The following is a 27,881-nucleotide window of genomic DNA, read 5'->3' as shown; positions in this document are numbered from 1 at the left end:
AAACCCATACAGCTTCAGAAATCATCATCAAGATCAACAACTTCTGCCAACAGCAGTACTGTAAAGAAACTGAATGAAGAACACATAAAACAAATGGATACACACGTTGAACAAGTCAAATTGTCTCAGATTTATTATTGATACAGTAATAAAGCATATTGCACAGGAAGTCCTGACCAACCTTGACAGTCCCTCTGAAACCGTGTCAAATATAAAATAAAAACAATAAGCGTAGGGAGCCTAAACATCTGTAAAACTAATGCAAATACACTCCATACTTTGTTCTCTTTCTTTTCTCCACGCATTCTTTGTTTATGAATTATTACAACCAGATACTATGAGCCCGAAATATAGAACACACTTCTCCGCATGAAATGAGTTTGGTCACATACTTCTGTCTGCTCGCCAAGTAATTACTGCTCACACAGTAACTTTATAATGAGTGTGCGCTCTAATTTAATGATGCCCTTCCGTTGACAGAAGCAGGGTTTTTTTTCTAGGTTGGTAAATACCGGTACCGTCACCCTGCAGAGTTACTGTTGGCTGAAACCTCCTCACGAAGTCAAATGAGAAATAACAAAGAAACGGCAGTTTAAAATCACTGCAATTTAAAATGCAACGGCAATATGTCTAAGGCTAAATCACCTCGTCGTCGATAGCCTTTCTTGAGTGACCATCGCTGAGGAGATTTGTTGTGCAGGTATTGTATTTTTGACCATAGTGTCCAGTCATCATTGTCACTTACTTAATATTTACTTCGTCACATTCCTGAAATACTCTTGACTGTAAATACCATCACCCAGAATCGTCACACGCAACAAGGACCAAATAAAAATGACTTCCACACCACACAAGAAAAAAAGAAACTGTTTTTTGTCTATGGCCATTAAAGAGCTGGATTTGTTCACCACAATTTATTTTATTTTCGTGAACACACGATTAGCTCTCCTGTGGTTTCGCTGCATTAGCGGATGTCTTCCGAGTAACCGGGGTACTGAGGGGTATCGAGGTGTGCGATACGTCCACGCTTGTGTACAGTGTACAGGGCGCGAGTCGCATTGGCACCGCCGGTCTAGAAACAAAATGCAGACTTGTTTTCGGGCAGACGAACGTCTCAAACTCTGGAACTCTACGTAGGCAAAAAGCAGCATCGGCATGGCTCCTCTCCGTAAGGCCCGTCATGCCACGGTTTGGCTTTAGTGCAGTTATTTGGTGACTTCGACCTGCGTTTAAGATTGTTTACACTGCTTCACATGAAACACACAGATTTGTAAACATTTACCATGTAGGTCAGTGTTACCCAGTCCTGATGTTTGGGACCCGGAGCCCTGCGGGGTTTCATTTCTAGCCAGCTAATCAGAGACCGATACAGATTCAGTTCTGAGTATCCGGCCGGACAGAAGACCCCCAGAGACCAGGACTGAAAAGCATTGATGCAGCTCACAAGTGGGTGGTAACACAGTTCCTATTCACATCAAAACAAATAGGCAGTATAAATAAAACTCATTTTGCTGCGGTACATCCACTGAAAATACGTCCTCAACTAAATGCTGCATTTACTCCTGTAAACGTGAATGTTTGTTTTAGGGAAATGAATGAACCGTTCAGTATGAACACATGAGAGCCACGGACGGAGGTTCAGAAATGTTGACATTGTAGGTCTGTTTGTGGGATTTGTTGACTTCCTCAAAACTATAGAATATCACCAACCTTATCATTTAACTAAAGTATGTGGAGATAAAAGCTTTTTTTTTTTTTAAAAGACTGCCACCTCCACCACTACTGTGCTTCCAAAGTTTTGTTCTAAAATGTGAGCTTAGAATAAAAACACACACCCTGAATAAACATCCCCAATTTGAGCTCTCCCAAGTCACTTTCCAGCTGTGTGGCGAGTGTGTATTCTAATAACAGCCCTTTATGACATCTGCTCAGGTTTAGCTTTGCTCGCACTCCAACACACACACACACACACTTTCCTGTTATTTTCACCGCACCGAGAAGGAGCGGGGTCACGAGGAGTCCGATCGCTGCAGGATTGTCTGTAAGAGGAACAACTACATGGTGCACATTAGTGACCATCTCTGGAGCGGGGGGGGGGGGGGGTCATGTGTAGACGGGACCACGTGCTCACACACATACACAGTATATATCTGCATCATGATTCCCCTCTACGTTTGGCACTGAAAAAAACAAAACTGCGGGGTAAAGGGGCAGGCGAGTCGCACTCTTCCGGCGACGCTACGACATTCCTTGGAAGAATACGACAGACGACAGCAAATATGGACGAAGAAAGGCTTCTTTTTTTCTGGGGTGGATGTCTAATGTATGGGGAAAGTCTTACCGAAGACTCAATGACACACGCTATTGAGGGAGGTAGTTGGACTTGATTGTTTTACAAGGCGGACAAACGGCTCGCTTCGGTCGCTCTGCAAATCACCTCTGAGACGCTTGAGAGCAGGAGGTTGCGATGAAGTCGGGTAAAAGGTGAGCATTGAAAGTCAGTCAAACAGAACCTTTCACAAGCGTAACACTACATGCCCCAATACTCACGCTCCTTTGCATTTAACACCAAAGTAATAAGTTAGCCGCGTTCCTCACTCACACGAACTCGTGATTATCTCAGTCTCTTCAGAGCTAGAACACAGCGTTCACATTTGTCTTTTAGGCGAGATCGGGACGACATCCTCAACAAAGTTCACTTCTCAAGACCTTTGGCTGAAGTCCTGGTCTCTTCCTGTGTGTATGCTTAGAAGTCTATGATTATCATAGGCTGATTGGATTTCTAGAGAGGCTAGAAAGAAGACAAAAAGGTGAACGGGTGTTAACAGCTTCTGTCACACATAACCAGCGTCTCGGGCGTTTAAATATCCGTAGGTGTCCGAGGAAGCCGCGCGCGGGATATTTTGGTCTTCAACGAGTATTCACTTGAAGCGAACGTGTAAAACAAAATCCCGTACAGGTCCAAACTCTACAAAAACAGAAAGAGTCCGTCGGAGCTCAGCTGATTAGAAAGATAAAAGCTGGGTGTCCTGAAACAGAGCGAGCAGTCCTGGTTCTGTGTCACATTCAGCGGCGTCAGCCGTGGGAGGAGAAGATGGGCCTGCTGATGTTGCTGTTGGTGGTCATGGCTGCCAGTTCCCACCTAGAGCGACCAACAGCAAAGAACCAGAGGCAAGAATCTTATGTTACCTTCAGATGGTCCAGAACAAAGAAAAACACAATACACTGTTGCCTATTAGGTCTGCTTTGTGTTCGCAATTATTAGTCCAGACTGTGGAGACAAAGAACAGGGATTTTGAACTGTTAGGATAGTTAGTGTGAGCTTTATTTTTTTATTGGGGAACAGCTCAGATAGATGAGGTAGGACTCTGATTTCAGTCCTTTTCACTCTCTGATCTTTCATTGTTTGAAATAGCCAAGATGCTAAAAATCTACAAGAATGACAGTCAATCAAGCAACTGTGTGACATTTGCTCTCACCCTCTTAACCCCCCCCCCCTCTGTAGGATTGAAGGGCTACGATGTGGAGGAGGATGAGGGAAGGCCCCGCTGTAACACGAGAACCAGGAGTAGGGCCTGACAACAGGGTCTAGTGCTGACCTGCTGACAGGTCAGAGGTTGAGCTCCAGATTGTTATCACTGGCTCTGGTTTCACACTCACTCCCTCTCAATCGCTTTGTTCGTGTTGTCTGTGGTGCGCGTGTGTGTTTAAGAGGGGAGGTTGGCATTGGGAGCTGGAGATGCCAGCGAGGGGCAACGGGAGTTAACCAAAGTCTTGTGACCTCGCCGAAAAAAAGCCACTCCGGGTTAGAAACACAACTGCAAAGTGGGGCGTGTGCAAGGTGGCAGTGACGGGGTGAGAAAAATGAGACGCTAAGAGGAGTAATTAGTATCAAGTTCCAGGGGGTCCATGTGTTAAAAAAAAATAAAATAAAAAAAATCACATTGGTGCAACTTCTCCCCTTCAGATGTAGCTGCCTAGTGAGGATTCATTGAGGTTATTTGATAAATGGTTATATGCTTGAAATGGGTGAATATTATCCTCTATTATGTTCCATATTAGTGGGAGGAATAAAGGAGGTTGGCAGACAGTTATTGCTGAAAACACACTTTGTATTTTGCCTTTATTTAAAATCGAGCTGTAACACAGTTCATACAGGTTCCCGACCCCGTGATTACATCGTCACAACGCTCAAACTTTTGAGTCTCTTGCAAGTGTCAAAATTATTTGCAAGCTGAGAGGGTAAAATTATCCATTATTTAACTATTATATAATTATGTTTCTTTAGGCAGCAATGTTTTCCTTATACTTATGCTGCACCTACAGGACTGGATCTTTACAAATCTCAAAAAGGTGCGATTTGTTCATTTCATACCGGCTCGCCACAGAGGATCATATCTCAGATCTCCATGTTTATCACGACCTTAGAATCAGGGACTGGCCTTCTGGCTTACCGAGCCTTGTCCCGCCGTGCCGACGTGCTTTTTGGACGGTAACAACTGTTTTTTCTTTGTTTCGGCCCAATAAACAAGTAGATAGGCCAAATGTTTTCCCTTAATTGATGCCGAGTGGGCTTAATCCCATATTTAAACCTCTCCCCGTTTGGGCTGAGTGCCTTCATTAAACAGCGTGTCTGGAGGTGCAGAGAAACTGCGGGCCACGGGGGCCCATGCAGGCCCTTTAGGCTGAATGGTCTGGGTGTCCGAGGCTACAGCCCAGAATGTTTTAGGAACAGCCCCCGACTTCGGACCCTTTTAGTGACTTGCTGCTGAGTTGAGAGCATCAGCGGCTCCTCTGGAAGCGTCTCTCTCGCCTCTCTTGCTGCACAGAGAGTTACTGTGGCACTGGCATGAGCAGGTCATTTTGTCGTCATGTAAGCCTCCGTGAAGTCCGACAAAAAGGTTAATAAAACACAATCTGTTGGGGATATTTCCAAAATAAAAGGAAGTAGTAGAAACTTTTTCCCCAAGCTGTAATATTACGATAATACATTCGTAATTTAATGAGAATAAAGTTATAATAGTTCAAGAACAGTCTGCTGTAAGAAATAATGGTAATTTGTTGCATGAAGTTAATTCATGATGACATTTGTTCATGACTATTCTGGACCGCAGTGCATCATTGATTGTTGAAGCATATAAATTTGGTTCTATATATTTGGGGGGCTATTAGTGCTATTAGTCGTAGGATGATGCAATTACATAAACATGTTGAATGTCGGGATTTGAAGTAAAGTCAGACAAAAGCCCGAGTAAAACGTACCACTAGTTGAATGAAGGATAATGAGCCGTAATTTGCCTCTTTGAAAAACAGCCTCATTATTGAGAGGGACAGGGCGGCGGCAACAATGACAAACCGGATGAACAACAATATGGCGATGCTACGAGCGAACAGCGCTAAGGCTTGAGAAGAGGATGCTGGTCTGACCTGATATCATGTGGGAGTCCTGACTGCTGCAGACTGTATTGAATAACAGCCATTTTGCATAACGTCTTCAAATTAGGGCCTGAAAAGAAGAGAGAGTGTAATGAGTCACAGGCGTGTTTCTCCCAAAGCCCAGAAAAGCAGCTGAAACAAACAGTGTTCAGTGTGAAATCACTCTTAGTGCACAAATCATCTTATTACAAACGTCCGCTCAATTATGGTCCCCGTCATGGCTGCTCCACCATATGTCCAGTGATAAACAGTGTGCAGGCACACGCGACTGGCACGTGGAAGTGTGTGCCACAGGGGATGCCGCAGAGTACTGCCAGTCCCAGACGGGCCTCTGTGTCCCTGTGTAAACCCACCTACACATGCTGGGACCTGACAGCATTGCAGGCTACCCCAGTGCAGGGAGGAAATGGCCATATTTGGTAGCGCAAGGGACGGAAGTACCCCGTGTGATAGCACGAAGCAGGGCCAAGGCCAGGCATACTAGGCCAGGTGAAGCAGTGGTGGAAGGAAGGTATTGGTTCTATTAAATGTGCTTTTTTAAACATTATTTTAAAAGGTGGTGGAAAATTAGAGATGCAACGATTGCAAATTTATTGGTTTTCTGATTTTTATTAAAGTCTGACTTGCCAATTCAGATTTTATTTCCAAGAACTACATTTTTTTTTTTAAATCACCATCCTGTAAAATAATTTCAACCGTCCTAAAGTCAGTGTAAACTGTGAAAAGATATCTAAAATGTTATCTTTTTACTTTGTTATTATCATCTATATTGCTACAACAATACAACTGTATTTATTCAAGTTTCTCGCCAAAAAACTACATTTTACAAGATGACATTTGAACACATTTAGATCCGTCAGAAGCAGGCCTGTGGAGAGACTCGGCAGACAGTGAGCAGCAGCAGCATGGGAATGAAGTGTCTGATTAAGTTAATTGCTCCAAACGTTTTGAGGTTGTTCCTCGACGCCTTATGTCGGACTTGCAGTTGTGACAAAGTGTGTGTGGCTGTGCCGACATAGAACTATCAATGTGACCGGCAAAAAAAGCAGAAACGGATCGACCGGTCACGGTTTCGATCGGTGCATCTCTGCTGAAAAGACTTCTGTATTTACAATGGCAACCTGGGGTCGTGCGGGTATTTTTGAATCTAACGAAATATCAGCTTGTGGAATATTACACACCTTCTTAAGCAAACAAGTGAGACATGGATAATACCAAGAATACTTACTGAAGTCTAAGATATACAGGTCTGAATGATCCATGAGGTTAAATTCATCACCCATTCCTTGCTCCGGACAGGGGCTGTAAAGAGAATGACAAAAAGGTTGTTGTTTTTAAACTTGCAAGTGGTCAAAGCTTCAAACCTCTTCAGGAGAACAACAATAACTCCTTAAACTTCCTGTCTGTTATCATGAGCATGAGCCCCACAGATTGCCAAGGTTGTATTTGCTCCTCGACTGTTGAAGGGGCCAACTTTATTGTTTCTTCCCTCAAGTCATTCCTAGAATTCCCAACAATTACTTACCAACAGACCCACAGTTATTTAGCTTGTCATCCACCCTCTTGCCATCTTTCTTTTATCACTCTGGGTCATAATCAGGGAGCCACAGATTAAACCCACAGCACTCTGCTCTTCTTTTTTTTTTTATCATGGGCTGGCATGATTTAAGCCCACAGGAAGTGTCTCACTGCAGTGAGACGGCAGCCTGGCCCATGCTGATAATCTCCCAGACCTGTGCAGCCGTTGATATCACTGCACATCTGTTTCCTGCCACGGCTAAACACACACACACACACACACACACACACACACACACACACCTGTGACACACCTGGTGCACCACGGCTAAGAAAGCCGAGTGGTTTTACAACTCTCTTCAGTCAACGCTTTGGCATCAATCAATTAAAATACAAAACATGGCAACTTGGAAGGATACCGTAGAAAAGCACAACGCAAAGTAACAGCCTGTGGGAGTCCAACTAACATTTATTCCCACAGGCGGTAAGTATATTCCTGTAAATGTACTACACGCACATCATTGCTTTGTATCCACAGCGCACCAGGAGAACTGTTCAGATTAGTGGATACAAACAGCACTTCACAATTTGCACTACCCAGAGGACAGCTTCAGCCAGACAGGTGCATTCCGCAAGCAGTTTAGAGTCTATAAATATCTATCATGGAGAATTGGTTGCCAGGTTTGGTCCTTAAGAACAGCTTTGAAAGATGCTTTCTGCTACGCATGGACCGGCCAGTGACTGGCATGTGTCCAAACAAAGACCGTAGGACACATCACGGTGCTGTTGGAGCAGAAACCACTCGTTTTAAATTGCTTTGGATTACATGTATTATACCTTTTCCCTCAGTCTCTTTCTCTCTTTCACTTGCATTCTCGACCCACACCAGCGTCTCGCTGAACAGAAGATCTGTCGTCTCTCCTCCGCCCATCAATCTCGACTCCTCTTTCCCGCTGTCCCCTCTGTTGCGTCTCCCTTCGCTGCGTGTTCAGGATGTTGTAAGGGTTTTACGTTGCTAATCTTCCCTAAACAAACACTGTAGTGGCTTAAAGCAGCCAGGAGAGGTGCGGAGCACGAGCGCAGTCGTCCCAGGGGGCCAGCTGGGGAAGTCATTAGGCCCCCCGGCCCCCCCAGGAGGTGATCCACCGGGGCTCGCAGCATGGGCCTTTATCAGAATACCCTCAACCACCCAAATGTCCCCCGTTATAAATTAGACCGTCTCCTCCTGGACCTGTTCAGTACCGACTGTGGCATCACTGGGGTGATTAAAATGGTAGTTTTCAATCAAATCAAAAGAATGAACACTAACAGGGACGTAGTTACAAAAAGCTGCAGCTGTACGACTACTGCTGGAATTGAGAGATTGCTACAAATGCCACATATGTATCAAATAAACAATAAAATAATAAAACTATTATAAACTATATGTCTTATATAACCTGACGATGGTCAGAGACTTTCATGGTGGCATTGGACCTTGGTCACAAATTGTTATCTTGAATGAATTTGGTTTTATATCTTGACCTCATACTGATTATTCCACTACCTATGCTCATAACTGCATAATATGTTTGTTGGTTGCTTTGGAGCAATCTGTCTCCATAACGGAGGTAACGAAAAGTAGCAGCTCTATCTAAAGAGCACACTGCAGTAGCCGGCGACTACTGTGCAGGCACACATGGAGAGAGGGTACGAGGCTCGGATGCTGACGCGTGAAAGGGTGCAGATAAGAGGGCAACGTGAAAGATGAAGATTGCATCCCCCGGTACAAGGCTCTGACTCTCGCATGCTCATGGATCACGTCGGCCTGGGTGTGAAACTTAACAGAACATTAGGGAATGGTAATGCTTTATTGGTCGCCACAAAAGAGGAAGAGCCTGAAGGGGATCGTAGAGGAAAGGAAGAGAGGGGTGCTAAGAGGTGTCCGATGGACTTGGCAGCAGTTGGGAGCGGGAAAGTCAGTGTGCGACTTTATGTGGCCTCCTGGTGTTTGATGGGTCACTTTGTTACTCGATCAGCAAAGTAGCGCTGTGTGTGAAAGCGCTCCTCCCCCTACGGCAGCGGTGGTTCCCAGTCTGAATGAGGCCCGAGTGATGCCGCTCCCCCACTAAAAAAACACCGGTTTGCTTTTTCAAACACTCAATGAGGGCGTCTAATCACCCAATTGCCAGTCCTCTCTAGCAGTGCACTGCCTGCCTCATTATATCCAAAGCTAGGTCTGAAACCTGAAGAAGAAAGAGATACAATCCTAAAACTAACGAGGGGACGACAAAGAGCCTGGAAACTCCAAATGGTCTCAAGTGTCCAAGAATTTAATGGCCTACAAATTCTGTAAAAAAGGACTTTCAGAGACAGCAACAGTGCAAATTAAGTGACAAGAAAACGATCGAGCTTTGGAGAAAACTCCATCAGCAACACAAACACAGATGTAAACAACCTGTCTGGAAGCCGTCCCGCCGTAGGCATGTTTTCAGTGGCTTCATTGACCAGATCCTCATTCTTGGAGTGATATGATCTGCATCCTTTTCCTTTCTCCGCTTCCTATTGAACTTTGGTCCTTCAGAACCATGCAGCTCACAGGAAACTCATCGCGCACTACAACTTCCTGCAGAGCACCTTATCAGGACGGCCAGACACAAAATCTAATTATTTCAGTGAAACTTTGCTGTCGAGTGAAAGCAACGGGGGAAACAGCAGCGATAGTACGGCCAACAAAAAAAAAAAAAAGAGACAGCAATTTTTAAAAAGATATTTAAAACATAATTTAAATATAAGATTGTGACAAGACTGTTATGGTGGTCTTGAATGTTGTAGGAGGAAAACACTCTCGCTGTACGCATAACGACACAGAGCCAAGCAACTGTTACAAACTATTCAGGGATTTACTGCTCGTAGTCACAATTATTTGTAGCATGAATTGAAGACCAATAGACCTGGTTATCACCAATCGATAGATTCGTCCTAATCTCGACTGTGTCCCCTCGTCTTACCGAGCTATCTGTGCCCCCTCCTGGGCAGTGGCTGGACAGTGGATTAAGACCTGTAGTTGCCCAGACATAAGCCCCATGCAGAGGGTGAGACACAAACTACCGCTGGCTCCCAGAGAGCGAGAGCGAGAGAGAGACCTGGCTTCAGATTAGACAAAGGAGATGCCAAGCCGCTAACAAAGACTGCATCTGAAATTGCAGCCGCTGTGGACAAAATGCAGTTGGACTTGGCGTACTGGAGAGGAGAAACTGCTCCTGCAAATCTCAAGCAGACACAAATGTAGTTCCCCTTTATCAGGCCTGCAGACATGAGGAAGAGTACATTAAATAGTGTCTCGGGACCTTGAACACAGCTGGTTAATGTACGGGGGGGGGGGGGGGGGGGAGCCGAAAGGGGTTGTCAAATGTTCCTCTATAGCAGGCAGATTCATTTTGGAGAATAAGTTACTTCCTGTTCGAGCACCAATCTTCACCTGCAGCTGAAGAGTAGCGTCAAGGTCAGCCAGATAAGAGGAGCCGCTCACAATAAACAATACTGACCAGTTTTACTATTCCAACCTTTGTATGCGTTACACACTGCACAGATGTTTTACATCTCAACCACACTGGAGTATATTCCTTTGTACATTATTATTCAGGTATTTATTCATTACTTTATACATTATGTATTCAGAGCAAATACAAGCAAGCTAAAGTGCAATATCCCAACTCTCTTACTGTTTTTAATTAACAGCAAATACATTTTTTCTTTTGTACCATATTTTGAACAGTTTGATGTGTGTGTGAATGCACCGCCAGGATTGCCATTTCATTTTGTTGTACTAATAAAGGAATTTGATCGTATTTTGTCGGAGAAGCTCATTAGTGAGCTGCAGCAGGGCCAGTGATTATCTCCTCACGTCCTGCTCTTTTATGGCTACAAGTGTTTCCTGTCATGTTGGTTGGATCATTCTCTGTCACCAACAAAAGCCTTCTAGTGTTTCAGAAAAATCGATTTCTCTGCCAAGAAAGGGTTGTTTAAACATGACTTGCCAACTGTGAATGAATATTCTACTATTCTGGTGTGCTTTGCTTGTCAATTTTTTAAATCTTTTATCTCCATAGCGTGGCATTGTTCCACAGAGGGGACCAGAGGGTTTGTGATGACAGTAGTAAATCCCGAGGTAAACTACCACTATTTAGACATGTGAATTGATGTGGACGACAGCATGACAAAGCGTCGCCTATGCAGGCTGTTTATTTGAGCTGCTGTGCAACACTCAACCTGTGACACCTTCATGTATACAGCCTGTTAGTGGGTTGAAGAGGGTTAAGATGCACATGAAATGCTATCATGAGCTTGTCTTTGAAGAGTAAATCACGGAGTTGCTGTCCTGCCCCGAGGTCCTGTCCCGACACGCGCGGGATGCCCCGTATCCTGCTGGGGTCACCTCCACTGTTTGACAGGTTTTATCTCGGGCCTACGAAGCGCGCACACACACACACACACACACACACACACACACACACACACACACACACACACACACACACACACACACACACACACACACACACACACACACACACACACACACACACACGCTCACGCACAGACAATTAATAAAGGAAACTTCTGCAGCCTACCCTTTGACACTGAAGGCCAACAACAACATGTGTGTGGGGCATCATAATCTATGGTGTGTTGATAGGCGGGCTTCCATGGAGCCATGCTCCACCGTGGCAGACCTGAAGACACTATAGGGTGCAGAAGCAGCAGCCATAATGACATTTTACATTCAAGAATTACTGAAAATCAAAACAGAAAGGTGGGATTATTTGTGCAATCCCAGGGAAGGAAAAATAAAGTGTTTCAGAATTAGTTCTGCCTCGGTCCAATGTTGTGTTTAGTCTAACATTTGAACCGTCAGGTTCAACAATGATAACAAGCCACACTTTAACCGGCTGGACTATCATAACAGCAGACCTTTCAGTCATTGATAAGGTGCAAAATGCCCCTGTAGGTGATATCGAGGCACCAGGCTTCTGACCTTCCTGATCTGCTAAACTAAGTCAGTGGACTCTGCTGAAGCTCTACGGCTCAACGGCGTGCTGTTTGGAAACGACCAGTTGAATTCCTCACAGATTAAATATCACGGTGACATTCGGGTGGATTAAACAAGAGGTTTCGGGGTGGGATGTTTTGGCTACCAGTGAGATTACCTGCCATGTAGTCTCACCCTTGCTCAGAGCCACACATTCTCCCTACCTGAAAACTCCAGAGGACCACTGACAGATAAAATCTGTTTGAATCTTACATTGCTTCTAAGAAAACCCAAATTTTAGCATTTTCCACCAATATTTAACAGGTACCGATTCAAAACTAAACAAACATTAAGAAGAGGCCCAATAACTGAAGCATCTAAAGTTAGGAATGGCGTCAGCATGCTTTCCATCTTCACTAAATTTGCCAAGCGACTGTGCATATTGTGTGTGTGTGTGTGTGTGTGCATACTGCCAAATGGAACACACGCGTTCAGGCTGGCAGAGCAAAGCAACCGTGTGTGTTTGTACGCGCACCAGTCTGACGTCAGCTCAACGAGAGGAGCCGTGAGTCATTAAGTCACGTGAACCCATCCAGACACGAGACACAAAAACACACTACACCGGAAGTAGGAAATCTCAGCGGGGACATACAAGTTGACTGAAATTCTGATCCAGGGATAGTGAATCACAGGTTATTGTGATATTTTGGGCCGTGAAAATCCTACCATAGTTTCTCGTTTTGGGAAGATGCCCAATTTAGATGAGGACTTGGTTTCTTATGTCATCACATAAGCGTCAGAGACGAGGGTACCAGCTACCGTCAGCCCAACAACCGCCAATATATTCGCACGTGTGTGTGTGTGCGCAGCACTATAACTGCCCCCCCCGCCGTAGTTTCAGCTGGGAGATCCGCTGATCGAGCAGCAGAGCATCATAAAAACACATTTCATTAAAACCCAACAGAAACAAAGTAGAACCAAAATTGCTTGGTTAGTCTTTCCAGAAATAACCAACTCTGGTTTGGTAGAAATAAACCATTAATTTATCGGCTTAGATGCGAAAATGTGCCAGAAAAAAAAGAAAATAAGCAGCGATGTACTCATCCAATTGCCCAACATAATCACAGACCTTATCTGGGTCTGCCGAAGCACAGTGATGACATCAAAGACACTTATTCATAGAACAAGGCCACTTTGGCATTGTTAGACCTAAACTGACAGCCACTGGTCTCGGCTACTCACAGTGAAAGGCAATTAAAACCCCTTTGAAGAACTCTCATTATCAGCAGTCCACATAAAAGGTGCTGAAGGGCTAAAAAGGGCACAACATCTCAATTCTGCAAACCACTGGGATACTTTCCATTTCAACATTTACCAAACGACAAAAAGGCAAATCATTCAATCACAGAGTAGCAATGGAACACAAAGAGGTGATTTAAATCAGTCGGCATTACGGCCGTCAGAGAGTCATGAAGAAATATCAGAAAATCATAATGGAATGAATACACGTGTTTATGTCCAAGTAGTTCAAGGGCCAGTGCCAGATTCCCCTTCGCAGATTCCAAGCTGTCTGCTCCCAGCATGCCAATCTGTCATGTCCTTGTTCATATCCTGCCCCTCATAGGATGCCCTGTTCCCGAGCTTAAAATGCATCCAGATTTAGCCCGACCTGGGCTTGTCGTAAGCAATTATACACGGAGTGTGACGAATGCCAACAATGACGACATACTCTCAGCAGGAGATCCGTAGTCTCTGTGGCAACTCAATTTTAGCAGCGTTCAATTCCTCAGGAGGTTGGGAAGCAGGAACGCGCGGGGTTTAGCAGAGTGCGCTGCTCTTTGCCTGTGTGCGTATAGGTGAAGGTCAGTGCAGGTGGAGTTAGTCATGCACGGGGGGCGTCCTTCGCGGGGCAGCGAGCAGGTCTCAGTAAATGAGTGTAGCAGAGGCGCTGGGGGTGTATCAAATTGCACCCTGTGAGAAAGAATGCTCCCTACGGTCATAAATCAGAGACGGGGCAGAATTTCGCGCCTTTCTGCAGCTCAGCAGGCCTGTTTACACTGACGTAAGTGGCACTCAATAGAATGCCACTAATGCCCAGTCCGTCATTCACACGCGCAAACTCGTGCAAGTGTGTACTGAAAAACATACTTACAGAACAAAGAATATAATGCACTATATCCAATTTAACGGTGCCAAAAAAGAGCAATTCAATGTAAACATCATAAAGGCTCATTCAACCTAAATCCAAGCATCTTCTAATACTAAACACTGGAAGGTTGCACTCTGTTTCGCACCAGTCTCTTTTTATTCATTAGAGTCTATATCCCGTCGTTGATGTTGTGTTAACACACCTCAGTGTTATGTCCAGTCCAAAGTGTACCCCCCCCCCCCCCCCCCCTTTGAAAGCAGAGGGCTCTCGGACTTAATAGCTTTAGTGTCCTTCACTAAAGTAATAAATTATGCCTGAACAAATTCCTGCAGGTAAAATAAATATCATAAACTCGAAAAAAAGAAAATGTATCAACAGAAGGGTTCTGTTTTGGATCAATACGAAAGGACAACTAACCCAGGAAAACAAAGTGTGGACCATAAATCTGAACACAATTTCCTCGGCAGACCTTTCCCGAAACGAGAAGCCCCACAAGAAAACACAAGCAAGGTGTCCAGCGAATAATTCATGGGGGGCACGTGCGAGCATTTGTCAGCTGCACTGAGACAGACGCCGATAACTTTTTAAATGCCCTCGTGTTGTCGGGTCATGTAAAGATAAACACAGGAGACACAGCAATTGGTTGGTTATTAACGTATTGTTTACACAAAATCAGAGGCGTGTATTGAAAAAAAATACTTGCTTCGTCAAAATCGGAAATCGGAACAGCAAGTGAATGTTAACTTTCTTGGCACAGAGAAGAAAGCAAACACACGAGTGTGATGAGAAGCTGCTTGGAGTCTGTTTGTGTGTCTTAGGTTGTGTGTGCGCGTGCTTATGGGAGTTCCTGTGTGTAAGAGGCTTAGCTGCACTCGTGTAAACAACGAACGTGCACCGCTGGTCAAGAGAACCTGTGTGGCCGACTTGCTTTGAGCCTGCGAGGATCACGCTCCAATTTGTACAGTAACAGGAAAGATCTCGGCAGACTTAGAACAACTGAGCAACCTACTTTACAAGTAACACAAACAACCAAGGTTCTACCTTCATAAAGATACTTTGTGTGCATTCATGAATATATGTTAACAGCTTCAAAGTTGCATTGGCCCCTATAAACAACAACCCTGATCCTTTGAAACAGGATGTTGGAGATACTGTGTTTGATTTCTTCCTCTACTCAGCCAGCACCCTCCATCATTCCAGTGGCACCAAAGACACGATCCGCTCACAACAGGAAGTCATGACTCCTTAAAACCCCTCCTGGACTAATCTTGGCGAGAAACCAAACAATTTGTAACAATCTTTAAAAAAACAGGCGTCTTCTAAAGCTCTTGTAGAAACTTTTTTTTAAAGTTTCATATCAATACCTTTGCTGACTTTTGATTGCTTCCGTTTACAAGCAGCAGATTCAATTTATTTTTTAAATTGAAATGATTAATTCTAATATGAAAGGTAGCCTTTAAAAACAGATCTGCTGGAGTGCAGCAAGGATGGCAGCTTTTCACTAACTGCTGCTGCATAATGGATGAATCAAGATTACACTTGTGTATTATGGTGTGCTCCCCGATGACGCGGCGGCCAATGGAGCGGTAGAAAAAGCAAACCCAGCAGCAGCCAGAGGCCTTTAGGACTCGAGGGCCTGTAGACGTAGTGGGGCTGAGAGGACTCTTATCCACAGCCTCCCGATCCCCACTATCAGGTTATCCCAGCGGGGTTTGCCTGATAGCGCAGCCTTGCCTGATAACAGTAGCTCAGGTCCCGGACTACTCTGGACCACGTTAATGCCGTTAGCTACCTCATTACTCCACTGGCTACTGGCCTATCACAAGCCCGTCACCTGGCACCTTACCAGCTACGATCCCCCGGCAATCACTGCCGTCTTACGGCCAACAAGGGAATCATCACAGGCTGCCGTCTGCAGGAGCCAGAGCCTCCATTTGGCATATTGAACAAGAGGGGAACGTTTTTGTTGTGCTTGTTTATTGAGAGCTTGTGCTTCACACAGATTAGGGTGACAAACAACAAAGAGTCAAGAGTGTAAGAATTTAAGTGCCTATAAAGAAAGGAGTTGGTAACGTTCCCATCTCGAGCCAACATCTGAACTTAGGTGTTTTTCTTCTATTTATTGTAAACTGTTCAGCTTTTCCTTTTATCCGTCAGAGATAGTTCTTAATAGAACAACCACTTCACCTTGATTAAATATCTTTGCACATCTTTGAAAATAGCCTGCTGCTCAACAACTAGTAGCTTGGTGTTTAATATGCCGGCTCCAGTGTCTATATCATGTCTCAGAATCTGGCATTTTCTGTGACGCAGTGAGAGTGTGAATCCATGCAAAACATCTGGCAAAGAACACCGTCATGACCAGAGGTCTGGCCGGCAAGTATGTAGTCAAACAAGTCGGGGTTAGCAGAAGAAGTTGCAGATTCCAAAGTCGGAGCTTGGATGCTAATAGAAATGCTGTGTCACCTTTAGAACTGGTTGGACACATTAGTATTGCTCCCACAGTCATTTATTGCAGCTTTGCAACACTAGCTTTGAGGTATAACCATCAGTTGTTTTCCTAAAGCATACAAAATGTTTTTAATGAGGATAAATGTCTTCCTACAAGCACCTGGATGCATCAACAACAAGCTAAAGTTTGCAATAAAGACCCTGTTGTTAACTGTAATACACCATTGGTTGTCTTTAAGTTGGACATGCATCCAAACTTGATATCTGATCATTTTCTACACAAGACTTGTGCAACCGAGGAGCTGAAAGTAGACGACACGTAACGAGTGGTGTCGGCCACATTCATCATTTAGCCGAGAGGCACTGCTCTCTTTATGAGAAAACAATGGCTCAGCTGGCACACAGCGCTTTATTATCCCGTGTTGTCAGCTTAAGCTTTTAGTAAGCACTGCTCTTTGGGAAATGGATACAGACCGACCAGAAAAGAATATGAATATGTTTGAACACTGAACAATTCAACGGAGGGATCTATGATTGCTAATCATGTATGTAATTAGGGTGAATACGAGAGTAAAATAAAGAGCTATATTTGCTAAATGTATTAAAAAAGAGGGCACATTAAATTAACTGTTTTCCTGCTACATATTAATATTTTCATAAGTTAAAAAAATATAAACTCTTGGTATATTTTTTAAATAACAAATATTTAATAAAGAACAAAAAAAAGACCAAATAACCTAAGAGAAAATATTTGGGAGCATCCTTCCTCAGAGTAATTATAAACCCTTTTGATACAAAACTAGTCACTGTGTGTGTGTCAGCTTTACAGCGTGGAGAAAAATGACAGTTCAAGGAGTAATATTTTGTGCCTCACCTGGTTCCTCCAAAGAGGATGATTCGATCTCCAACCATACAACAGCACTGCCGTCTCCGCGGACACGGGCCTTTCCCCTTCGGCTCTACCTTCGTCCAGGAAAAGGCTTCTATAGTGTGTACACACAACACAGGAGTAGAGTTGAGATGATAATATTGATGGAAAAAGAAGACTGAAGACTCTCAGTAACTTTAAATCCTTGCCTTAAATAGCTCATAAGAGGGTTGCAGTTTGGGTGACATCGTAGCATGTCAAAGTTACATAAACCTACTAGTGCTTCCTTTATTGCCTGCAGTTCATTCAGCTTCCTGCTATATTTAACCACAAACACAAGGCCCAGGGGTGAGGGGATGAAAAGGAGCAATTAAAGCAAGAACACAAAACCTAACATTCACTTGAACACAAAACTTTAGGTTTCAGAAATAGAAGCTAATCCTCTCTTCTGCTCGGCAGAAGTGCAACACGAGTGACGATGTTGGAGCTCTCCCCGTTGCTCCATACAAGGATGAAATGTGATAAGTCTCCCACTCTCCAGCCAACAGCATCATTGCATCTCTATTGCAACAGGCCATTCAGACTTTGTTGAATAATTAGGATTATAACTGAGGTGCTGCCATCTAGTGGACTGCAAAGCACAGCTTTACATTGTTTACAGCAAATCACCCAGTTTCACGATCGATCACACACAGACAGTGTGACAACAGCTGTGTCAAGAATGCTCTTTCAAGGTCTCTATTTCAGAAAACAACTTGAGCATCAATGTGCAGACTGGGACTGATTTATTGTCCATTTTTAATCTGTGTTTCTGGCAAAAAAAAGTCTGTGTGTGAAAAGGGAGCAGCCACTATCTGACTGACATTGATGCAATGAGGGAGGAGAGCATTGTCTACACGAGTCTCTACAGATGATGGAGGAGGAGGGAAGTGGGTCAACATGAGATGGCACCTCCGGCGCTACATTTCCTCTACAGAGGTAAAACAGTCATCAATGCAGGTAGATCAAAACTCATATATTACGCACAAAGCAGAGAAACACCAACAGACACAATTAACAGCAACGAGACACGTTTTCCCCAGTCGGACATAAAAATGGTGAATCACCTGGATTGAATTTCCAGAGGTCGTTGAAGTGCCGGTCCAGACGGGCGTTGTATCCTCCAAATATATACAGCTCCCCGTTGTAGGAAACTAAACACAGGAAGGAAAACAACACAAAATGACCAGTTTGTATTGTCCATCATGCAGGTCAAGACATTTGCAGTACAGGAAATGAACCATGTGCATCAGCTCAATTAGCGGGATTTGTTTAATCAATGTGGGGGAAACATGCAATCTTGTCCTAAATAAATGAAAATTAACTATGTATACTGTTTATATTCTCACTACAAAAACAATCTAAAAAAACTAATCATGCTGGAGAATGAAACAGAGATAGGTCACACTGGGAGATGACTGCAGTTTACACACAAATCAGCCTCGCTAAGAGAAAAGGATGTGATGTTTCCTAACAACCAGAGTTTATTCTGAAATGTTGAGCTATTGTGACTCACTGTTCTCATCCGTAAACTAATCGAGAGGACAGAATAAAAGTCATTTAGGATACTGGTCTACCGAAATACAATACAAGCATTTAAAAGAGCTTCACAAATCATGAATCTGTTCACCATATTGATTTGATGTGTGTGTGTGTGTGTGTGTGTGTGTGTGTGTGTGTGTGTGTGTGTGTGTGTGTGTGTGTGTGTGTGTGTGTGTGTGTGTGTGTGTGTGTGTGTGTGTGTGTGTCTTACAGGCTGAATGGCTCCTGCGTCCATCTGGCAATGGCTGTGTTGAAGGCGTGCTCAGCCAGCAGTTGGTCTTTGTATCGAACACTTTGATCTTGTTGCAGTAGATCTCGTTGTTGGAGTGGAAGGGACCGAAGCGGTCCGCTCGCCCTCCAAACACAAACATCTTTGTCCCGATGATGGTGGCCGAGTGGAAGTCCCTCCAGCGCGCCGGAGTGCCCTGTGAAGAGAAGATGATGTGTGACTGTTATACTTTTACACTCCATCAAAGGTTCCAGTAGCGCGACAGACCATAAAGCAGTCGGCTCAGGACCGACCTCGTAAACTTAGTTTTAGTTTAAAACTCTCCGATGTCTCTGAACTTCTAAAGCTCATCATCATGACCCTGGGTGTAAAGCTCTATTGTCACACTGGCAAACGGTGAGGCTCAGTGAACAAGCAGCTGTAGGTAAACTGCGCCATCTAGTGGAATAAGTCACACAACTACACAGCCACTCGAAAACAAAAACACTTTTCAGGAACAGCCAGCCTTAAAAAAAAAAATGATGTACAGTAATAAAGACCTTGTATGTCGATTAGTAGGGAACACTGATCTCAGAATAATGATGCGGTTGTTACTGTCACTGGTTCCAAGAGAACTATGAATATAAAAGTGGCAAAAGTGAAACGCGATCTGTTTCCAGGGTATGAAACAGCCTAAGCCTCTACTCCCTATGCATTTAGCTGGCCTGTAGCTGCAGTGAAGCCTTTCCAGAGCGGGCTGCCATTGTTTCCCACAAATGCTACGCAGGCCAGCAGGAGGCTCTTTAACTCGTTTTACAAACAGAGCAGCGGGAGAGAAAGAAAACCGGAAAACAAACAGATTCTACAAATAATGTTGAAAAGGAAAAATGGCCAGCTTAATAAAACTGTGCTGATCAAGGAAAAATAAGACGATAGAGGATACGAGACTTATTGAACATTTTAAATGAGTGACACAAAGTTATTTAGTATCAAGAGACCACTTTCTTTTTTGAGAAAAAGCATCAGCAGGTTGTTTCATTTACCAAAAGGAATGCAAAGCAAATGTATTATTCAGTCACATGCACAACTAAATCTGTAATCTCCTTGATGACGAAATGTTATCAGTTAGGAACTAAAACTAGGCCCCGGTGTCTACGTCTAACGTATACTTACGAAGAGTTCATCACGTGACCAGACCGACGGCACACAAACACAAATGGCATTTCCCAAAAGGGGAGTGTATATAATCCTCTGTGAGGCTTTCTGTACTTGGCCACCTACCAGGGAGCTGCATTACATTTCAGTGCCTTTGTATCCAGCCAATCTGACCACTGAGAGCCTGTGTAGCAGTACTGCCAACCCCCGTAATGACCGATGGTTTGTTGATCTCCAACAGTGCTTTCAATGTAACCGAGTATGTTGCCAGTCCATTCTATCAGGTTTCTTGGAGCGAGTGCTTTGTGCTCCTCTTTCTTTGGGCTTGAATATTTAACGCACGGAATTCTCTTTACAGGAAGAACGAAAAAAAAGTGTTTTTTTTAGGAATTACCAACTGGTGGTTTTAACTCACTCTGGCATTAATTAGTGACCAAACCATGGCGATGGTGTCCAGCTTGTGGATGTCATTGGAGAAGCAGTCGGCCTAAGAAACAGCAGAGGAGATTAATTGAATCATGTCTTGATGTTCAGAGAGCGAGTCCCAACAGTGAAGAGTGACGAAGACTCACCAGCTGCTCGTATCCTCCAAATATATACATTGCCTTCCCCAGGACGCAGGAGGAGTGGCCGTCCCTCGCCCCTGGGACGGTCCCCGAAATCTTGGGCGTGAACCATCTGTGGGTGTCTGTGAAGCAGGAACACTTTATATCAACTCTTAGCACCCAACCTCTTATCTCACGGACAAAACGCTTGAGTCATGTGCACAGCTCCCTGTTGTAAAAAAAAATATAATGTTTTCTCTCCCTGATGCTATCACGACGTTAGCATCGAACAGGTGCTGCTCAAAAAGGCAAACGCAGCCTCAAGCGATCACTTAACGGTGCGAGTTAGATGCAGGTCCACTTACTGACGTCAAAGGCGTAAAGCACGTTGCAGGCCCCCTCCGTGTCGTTACGACCCCCCCAGAGGTAGATGACGTCATCCAGCAGCACAGCGGTGTGGCCATAACGCATATATGGCACTTCACGGACACGTTCGTGTCCTCCTCCGAGCCTCACCGGAGGCAACTTCATCCAGCGCAGAGACACTGAAGTACCAAACAATCCAGAAAGGTTTATTCATTCAAAGCACAGTTGGAAAGTAACTTGTTGAATTGTATTTCGTTTTATGTTTGTGGATGTTTTATATACGACAACCTTAAAGTGCAGGAACATTTTGCCCGAAGGAATTATAAGAAAATATACTGATAATATTAAATCAAGACGTAATGGCACTTTAATCACATGCTGCAGTATAATATTAAAGTCATTTTCAGATAGCCATGTTCAAGATACATTTTTAAAAGAGATTTTAAAAAGTAATAAAGCAGCAATAATAATTAGGAAATCATTTGGGAGATGCATATGCAAGATATTTACTTTTGAAGCTAAGATATAGGTCAGCATTGACATTTCAGAAGAAAGAAGAAGAAAGAAATTTCACGAAGCTCTTTCAGCTGTTTGAAATACCAGTGTTCTTTAAACCTTCTGTATAGCATGACAAGACGTAACGTAGCGTGAAACATCAGCTTGACATCCAAAACTGCATATTTCACAGATAACTTGTTATTTTGAGAGTCTCAAAACAGAAAATGAAAAGTAAAATATCTTCAAATATAGACGAGTAAAGAAAAAGGAGGGAAAACAAATCAAAGGACTTCAGCAGACAGCCGGCTCCGCTGTAAAACAGACTTCAAAGAGGAGATAAAATACTGAACAATGGCTACAGTGGTGTCGTTTCTATTTCAATCAGCCAGAGGCATCTTCATCAAGGGTTTTTTTATGTGGTACAGCATCGGCAAGTAGGCTCAAGCTACTTTTGGAAGTAGTAAAACCCTAAAGCAGGTGGCTGACCACACAGAGGAAAACATGTATATAAAATGGGTTACGAATAAGAAAAGGGAGCAAGTTTTATAAAAGTCAGAGCGGCACACATTTAAAGAAAACACCTGTGTTTGTGTGAGGTGGCAACGGAAAAAAACAGCCAACACAAACGTTCACAAACCGCACTGGAAAGCTTAGAGTCTCAATGCCAGCTGTACGGAGTTACCGTTAAAAGTGGTGAAGGTTCAACACTTTCATTCTTACTTCATAATTTGACAATATTGACAAAGATGTTCCTGCGTCATTACAGTTAGAGCGCAGGGCATAAAAGGAAAATGCCTTTTCACCTACTGAGCATACAAACAGAAAACAAAAGCAGATAATAGCATTTTATAAAAAATACGTAAACTGGGGCTCTCGTGTGGTCCTGATGAACACCCTTCCATTAACAAGTCACAGTGCTCTTGGGACCTGCAGAATGTATTTACTGATGTTGTCCCACAATATTTGCACTCACTGTCAATAAAAACAAAAAGATGATTTCATCTGTCACATTTTCCAAAACACCCACAACCATTGGGAACCCCCTAAATCAATGCACCACCACCTACCTGTGTTGAAGACATGCACATCAATCTGACGGAGGGTCTCGTAGTCCTCACCGGAGCAGTAGCCCCCAAAGGAGTACACCTTGTGCCCCACCGCCACAGCAGCATGGTTGACTCTCCGCGGCCCTCCTTCTAGGTGCACCGACCAGCGCAACATTCCACGCGCGAGCACCTCTGTGACTGCGAGTCCTCAGACCATCACTTTGTCACTCGCCTGGATCCCATCAAGCCAACGCTGTCGAAACCTGTGACGCACAACAACAAGAGGAGGCACTCTGCTTAGGAGAACGGTGGGGCAATTTGAGGAGAACACAAAGGGCAACTGTTTGTCCTCTTGGGTTGCTCAGCTCTGCTGCTGCTGACAGGCTCCCAAGCCCCTGTATTATCTAAGCTGGGAGGGTATTTTAAGAAGTGATTAGACCTACACCTACCACTCCTCTTTCTTTCTGCTCACTCTCATCCTCGTAACCTCCCACCACTAAAAAAAAAGTTTTAAAAATAGAATCGCATGAATATTATACACCCCTTTTGGGCTATACCGTATCAATATCATTACACTCAAATGGCTCCAGTTATCTTTTGATATTATTGAGGTCCTATTAAGTTACTGAGAGTTTTATAAAGTAAGATTTGTTTCTAGCCTATTGAAAAGAGAGCAACGGAGAAACTGTCACTTGGCTATCTGGGCAGTCATGCAAATCAAAAATATTTGATGAAAACTAAAAGGCACCAACAGAAAGCACGTGTCTGCAGTTCAATGGCAGTTTATAATTCAACATTACTGACACAGTTTACAACTCTGGACAACAAAACAAACTAAAAAAGTCTAAACTAACAGGCAAATATTGACTCACTACCTGCATGTCTTTCAGGAGGCGAGTAAACCCGTTTCCTTCTTTACCTTATGTACCCCCCCCAGTCTTATTCCGTCTCAATGACTCACTTACTCGCTGACCTCCAACCTTTACTTGCTCTTATAAATAAACCCCTAGAAGAGCGTTCAACATAACATGTGGAGCAACGCAGGCGAGATCTTGTCAACAGGCAGGTTTTAGTGGAGTAATGGTTTTGTCGTAATTCTTTGACAGCATGCTGTGAAAGCTGCCATGTAAACTCAAGACCCCCCCCCCCCCCCCCCCACTTCTCAAAACACATACACAGTTACAACGTGAAGGCAACACTGCCGCACCTTTAATGCAGTAACCCGGTTTCCAGCAGATTGTCCTGCCTACATTAAACTGCAGTTATTTGTCACGTGACGTTAGATATTGAGAAGACGTGCATGTTTGGGAGGGAGCCACCTGAACATGATACTGTTGATATCATGACTATCCATGGCACTGTCAACTTGACCACAGTAGCTTAGTAGTCAGTAAGACTTAGTTAACACACAGCAACATCAGTGTGTACTGCTGCACAGGGCTGGGTTGGTCATGTACACTGTGGACGCACAGATGGTTGTTTGATGAAGCTAATCTAGACCCGGTGACATTGAGCTTTAACACAGTTACCACAGTCCAGTCAACGCCTCGTACACTTGCTAGCTGACGTTAGCTGTGAGACAGGAGCGACAGACACCTGTGAGCGACAGGCTGGGTCGCTTGTCTCACAACATCAACTTTAACAACAACCATGTAACGATAATAGCGTTCCTGTATCCAGCTCTTTGATGACCAACGCTGACCGTGCAGGAGGAAAAGCAGCTGCTAGCTGGGCTAATGCTAACATGTAGTAGCTACCTGATGTAGCTGTTAGCTAGTTAGCTAACGTGAACTGAATAAAAACAGCCTGCAAGAGTTACCGCACTGGTGTTTGTTTCCAACCTTGACAAAGTTACGAACTGGTTAGCTAACAGACAGTATTATCAACATTGTAAAGTGAGTTAGATACCTTCAGGTCGAGTCGGCTGTGGTTAACTGGTGTGTAGTAAAAAGCAGTGCTATCCACCGGGAGCCACTACCGACTCCCTCGTGACGTATTGGGGAGCGAGAAGCGTCCGCTAGCGCCCTCTGTCGTCTGTTTTCAGTCTCCACAACATCCTTATTCACTCTGTCAGACCCTAGTATGTGAACTTTGTGTGTATGTGGGGGGGGGGGGGGGGGGGTAACCAAAACTATCGTTTACTCTTAATACTAAGTCAGTATTCATGTTATACAATTTTAAGAAAGATTGATTTATTAGTTCTTAAAGCAGGGCCCACACAGCTGCTCCAATTTCAGGGTCCTGGTATTGTATATGCTGGCTCACTGTCATGGCTTTCTGAGAACAACCTGGGGGTCAGGACTATAGCCCCCAATATAAATATCACTGTTTTTTTCCCCTGTTAAATTCTGGGTACTTTCACCTCCCTGTGCCTCTACAATTCATTCAAATTAAACAAGGAGAAGGGGAAATATATATATAATTTTTTTATTATTCCACGTATAACTCACATCCACATTATGGCCCTAATCTGTTGTCACAAGTTAATAAGGTTGATAGCAAACCAGTAAAGAAAGACGATTGGGTTGATGAAACCTCAATCAACATTGTTTATGGCTGCAGTAACCCAGGTGAATATTTCTGTCACACACAATAGCATAATTGCGGCAGTAGATGGCGCTGTCACACACGTTCTATATTGCTCTCGAGGTCAGCGGGCTGTCACAAACTCAAACACGACCAACATACTTTTAAGATTATAATCCCTATTTAAGTGTTATTGGTCAAATAACAGTTGGTCTGGTTGGAGTGCACTTGCGCAATGCATTTAATAATCTGATACTCTGTGTTGCCTGCTTGCACTCATGAGGACTTGCATGGTCAGTTACCAGGCAGCATCCCTGGAGATCTCAGTGCTTTCAGATGGTGAGCATACTGACACAGGCTGGAGCCCATTTTATCTGGCGCAAAGCCAGTGTATCTAACCACTACATAAACCAAACAGCCTCAAGTTATTCCAGTGTAGATTGCGGTCAAAGTGGGACGTTTTTGCCGATGAGATTTATATTTTATAAACAGAAAAGTCCTCCATCTTGTAACCACTTCCAGCTCAATGCTGTCAATAAAAAAAGAATGTGCGCTTTGGCAGCTTGCCTGGCTTGAAAAACAAAATAGCCTTCATCTGACCTAATCCTACTGTATGACGGAGCCAGAGGCTGAATGTGGAGGAACTTGCTCTGTTGCAGCATGTGACGCCTGTCCTAATGTATTTAATCAGCCCGTTTCACACGTCTGGACTGTAAATATGACACATCATGCAACCTGCTTTTAAAAGTATTGCATTACAAAGGAGTGGGTTTAGTGTGGTCAGCTTGCATGGTTCCAAATGCTCGGGCTGAAGTGAAAGTAGAGCCTTGTAAACGGACTATGGCACTGAGGAGCCACGTGACAGCTGCCATGGATCTGGCCAGGTCTGGACTGCTTAGGAGGGGCTTTGATTGATTAATTGTGCGGAGGCATCACATCACCATGCCAGCTGCAAGTCATGCACAATGGTGAGATTGTGCCTGGGGCGCCCAAATGACAGCTGCCCAGGGCTGCCCCTTGGAGCTCCGATAGGTGATTACAGACCACAGATGGACACGCACCAAAAAACAGATGACGGTGCACCGTAGGTGGGGTAGATTCTAAATGCATCATCACTCAAACAGTGACATTTGTAGTTTGTTGAGCTGTCTAATAGCGGTCCTTTCTCGTACCATTACACAGTTGGAGTTCGATGACGTTATTGTCTGGAAGTGGACCCAGGAATTTCTGGAAATGGCTTGAAGAAAGTTTATTTAAATGATCACATGTCTGGGACACAGGATGCTATTTGGGGCAATTGTTTTGTTTTTGAGCTAGTATACGCAAACCTCATGTTGTATAATGATATGGGATATAATACACTAATATTATACTGACTCCTTCTCCTATTGGACTTTGTGACTGGCCCCAATTTAAAATATTGGAAATATTCTGCCTATTGACCAACAAAGAGAAAAGGAGTAGAGCTTGTTTACTCCTGAAAATTACTTATTCCAGTAGCTGTTAATCTCCTCAATATTTGAAGGTTCCTCTCTTGCCTTGCATCTCTTAACAGAGGTGATATTTGAAAGACGTAAAAAGTGCAAAACGTGAGTTTCTCATCACAGTCCAGCCCTGCCCAGAGAAACGAATCCCTTTCAGTGGCGCCCAGCATGTGCGGCCTAAAACAATCCGGCCTGCCATCCCACCTGTCATCCCACCTGTCAGCATTTGCACAAATTGCGTCACCCATCTGACCCCTTGCTGTGCCACACTTTAACACATTTGCTTCGTGGTGTGTTTTACAAACTTTATAGCCAGCACATGTGGTGTCTGTCTGTTGTTACGCCTTGACAGAGAGAACAGGAGTTGCCCAACTGCAGCATAGCTCTGCGAGTCAACAACAACTGCGAGAACCAACTGTTGTGTTCTTGGGCTAAACCCAATGATGGAAGAGCTTTGCAATGCGTTGTGGCAGAGGGAAAACACAGCCTCGACTTAGAAATGGCTCACATGGTTCACCTTTTTCTTCAGCATGGCTCATAAAAATCCTAAGTGCTGTTGTTATGAACAGTAAAAGCAACTCCACGCAAAATAAACCAATAAATGGAAGGGAAGGGAAAGAAACGCGCGCTGATGTCGACATCAAAAAGTACTGTTATAGTTCAGCAAAGATATTTGCAGCGCTATTTTCACCTGTTTCTCTATTATTATTTAATTTTTGTATGGAACTTGACTGAAAATGTCTGTATCATGTTTTACAATATGAAAGACATATCTTGAGGTTCAAAGTTTCCATAGATTTCAGTTTCATAAGCACAAAGGTATAGCAGCAAAGAAATAAAGTCTTTCATAACATCAAACACCACGACGAAAAAGTGCATTTACCAGCTTAGGTCAGTGCATCAAGCAGAGCTGTTCCCCGGATGTTTGACGTATTGATTACACTTCCTCTATAGCCGGATTCGGTCAACAGCGTTAAGCAGTCCAGAATGATGTCATAGAGCATGATCTAACTCTGTGGCCAGATGATTGAATCATACA

The 27,881-nt window shown here is 43.9% G+C and overlaps 1 protein-coding gene across 1 annotated transcript; it reads right to left on the bottom strand.

The window, feature by feature from the left end:
* Positions 1 to 115: 115 nt before the first annotated feature.
* On the bottom strand, positions 116 to 24,821 carry klhdc3 (kelch domain containing 3). Its single transcript, XM_079280822.1, has 11 exons — positions 24,741 to 24,821; positions 22,854 to 23,095; positions 21,288 to 21,467; positions 20,950 to 21,065; positions 20,793 to 20,864; positions 19,226 to 19,439; positions 18,540 to 18,626; positions 17,440 to 17,548; positions 6,665 to 6,738; positions 5,428 to 5,506; positions 116 to 3,142 (listed from the first exon to the last, which is right to left on the bottom strand). Exons 2-11 carry the CDS (start codon positions 23,005 to 23,007, stop codon positions 3,076 to 3,078), a joined length of 1,152 nt encoding a protein of 383 aa, XP_079136948.1. The 5' UTR covers positions 23,008 to 23,095; positions 24,741 to 24,821; the 3' UTR covers positions 116 to 3,075.
* Positions 24,822 to 27,881: the final 3,060 nt, after the last annotated feature.

This window comes from Melanostigma gelatinosum, assembly GCF_949748355.1.
Source record: "Melanostigma gelatinosum genome assembly, chromosome: 12".
Lineage (NCBI taxonomy): Eukaryota > Metazoa > Chordata > Actinopteri > Perciformes > Zoarcidae > Melanostigma > Melanostigma gelatinosum.
This window is presented reverse-complemented; position numbering and strand designations above follow the sequence as displayed.

Excerpts from the sequence above, each read along its gene's own strand:
- klhdc3 (XM_079280822.1), bottom strand. The coding sequence starts at position 23,007 with ATGTTGCGCTGGTCGGTGCACCTAGAAGGAGGGCCGCGGAGAGTCAAC. Across the intron at positions 20,865-20,949 it reads TTGGAGGATACGAGCAGCTG|GCCGACTGCTTCTCCAATGA; the intron begins GTGAGTCTTCGT and ends GCTGTTTCTTAG. Across the intron at positions 5,507-6,664 it reads CCTGTATATCTTAGACTTCA|GCCCTAATTTGAAGACGTTA; the intron begins GTAAGTATTCTT and ends TCTTCTTTTCAG.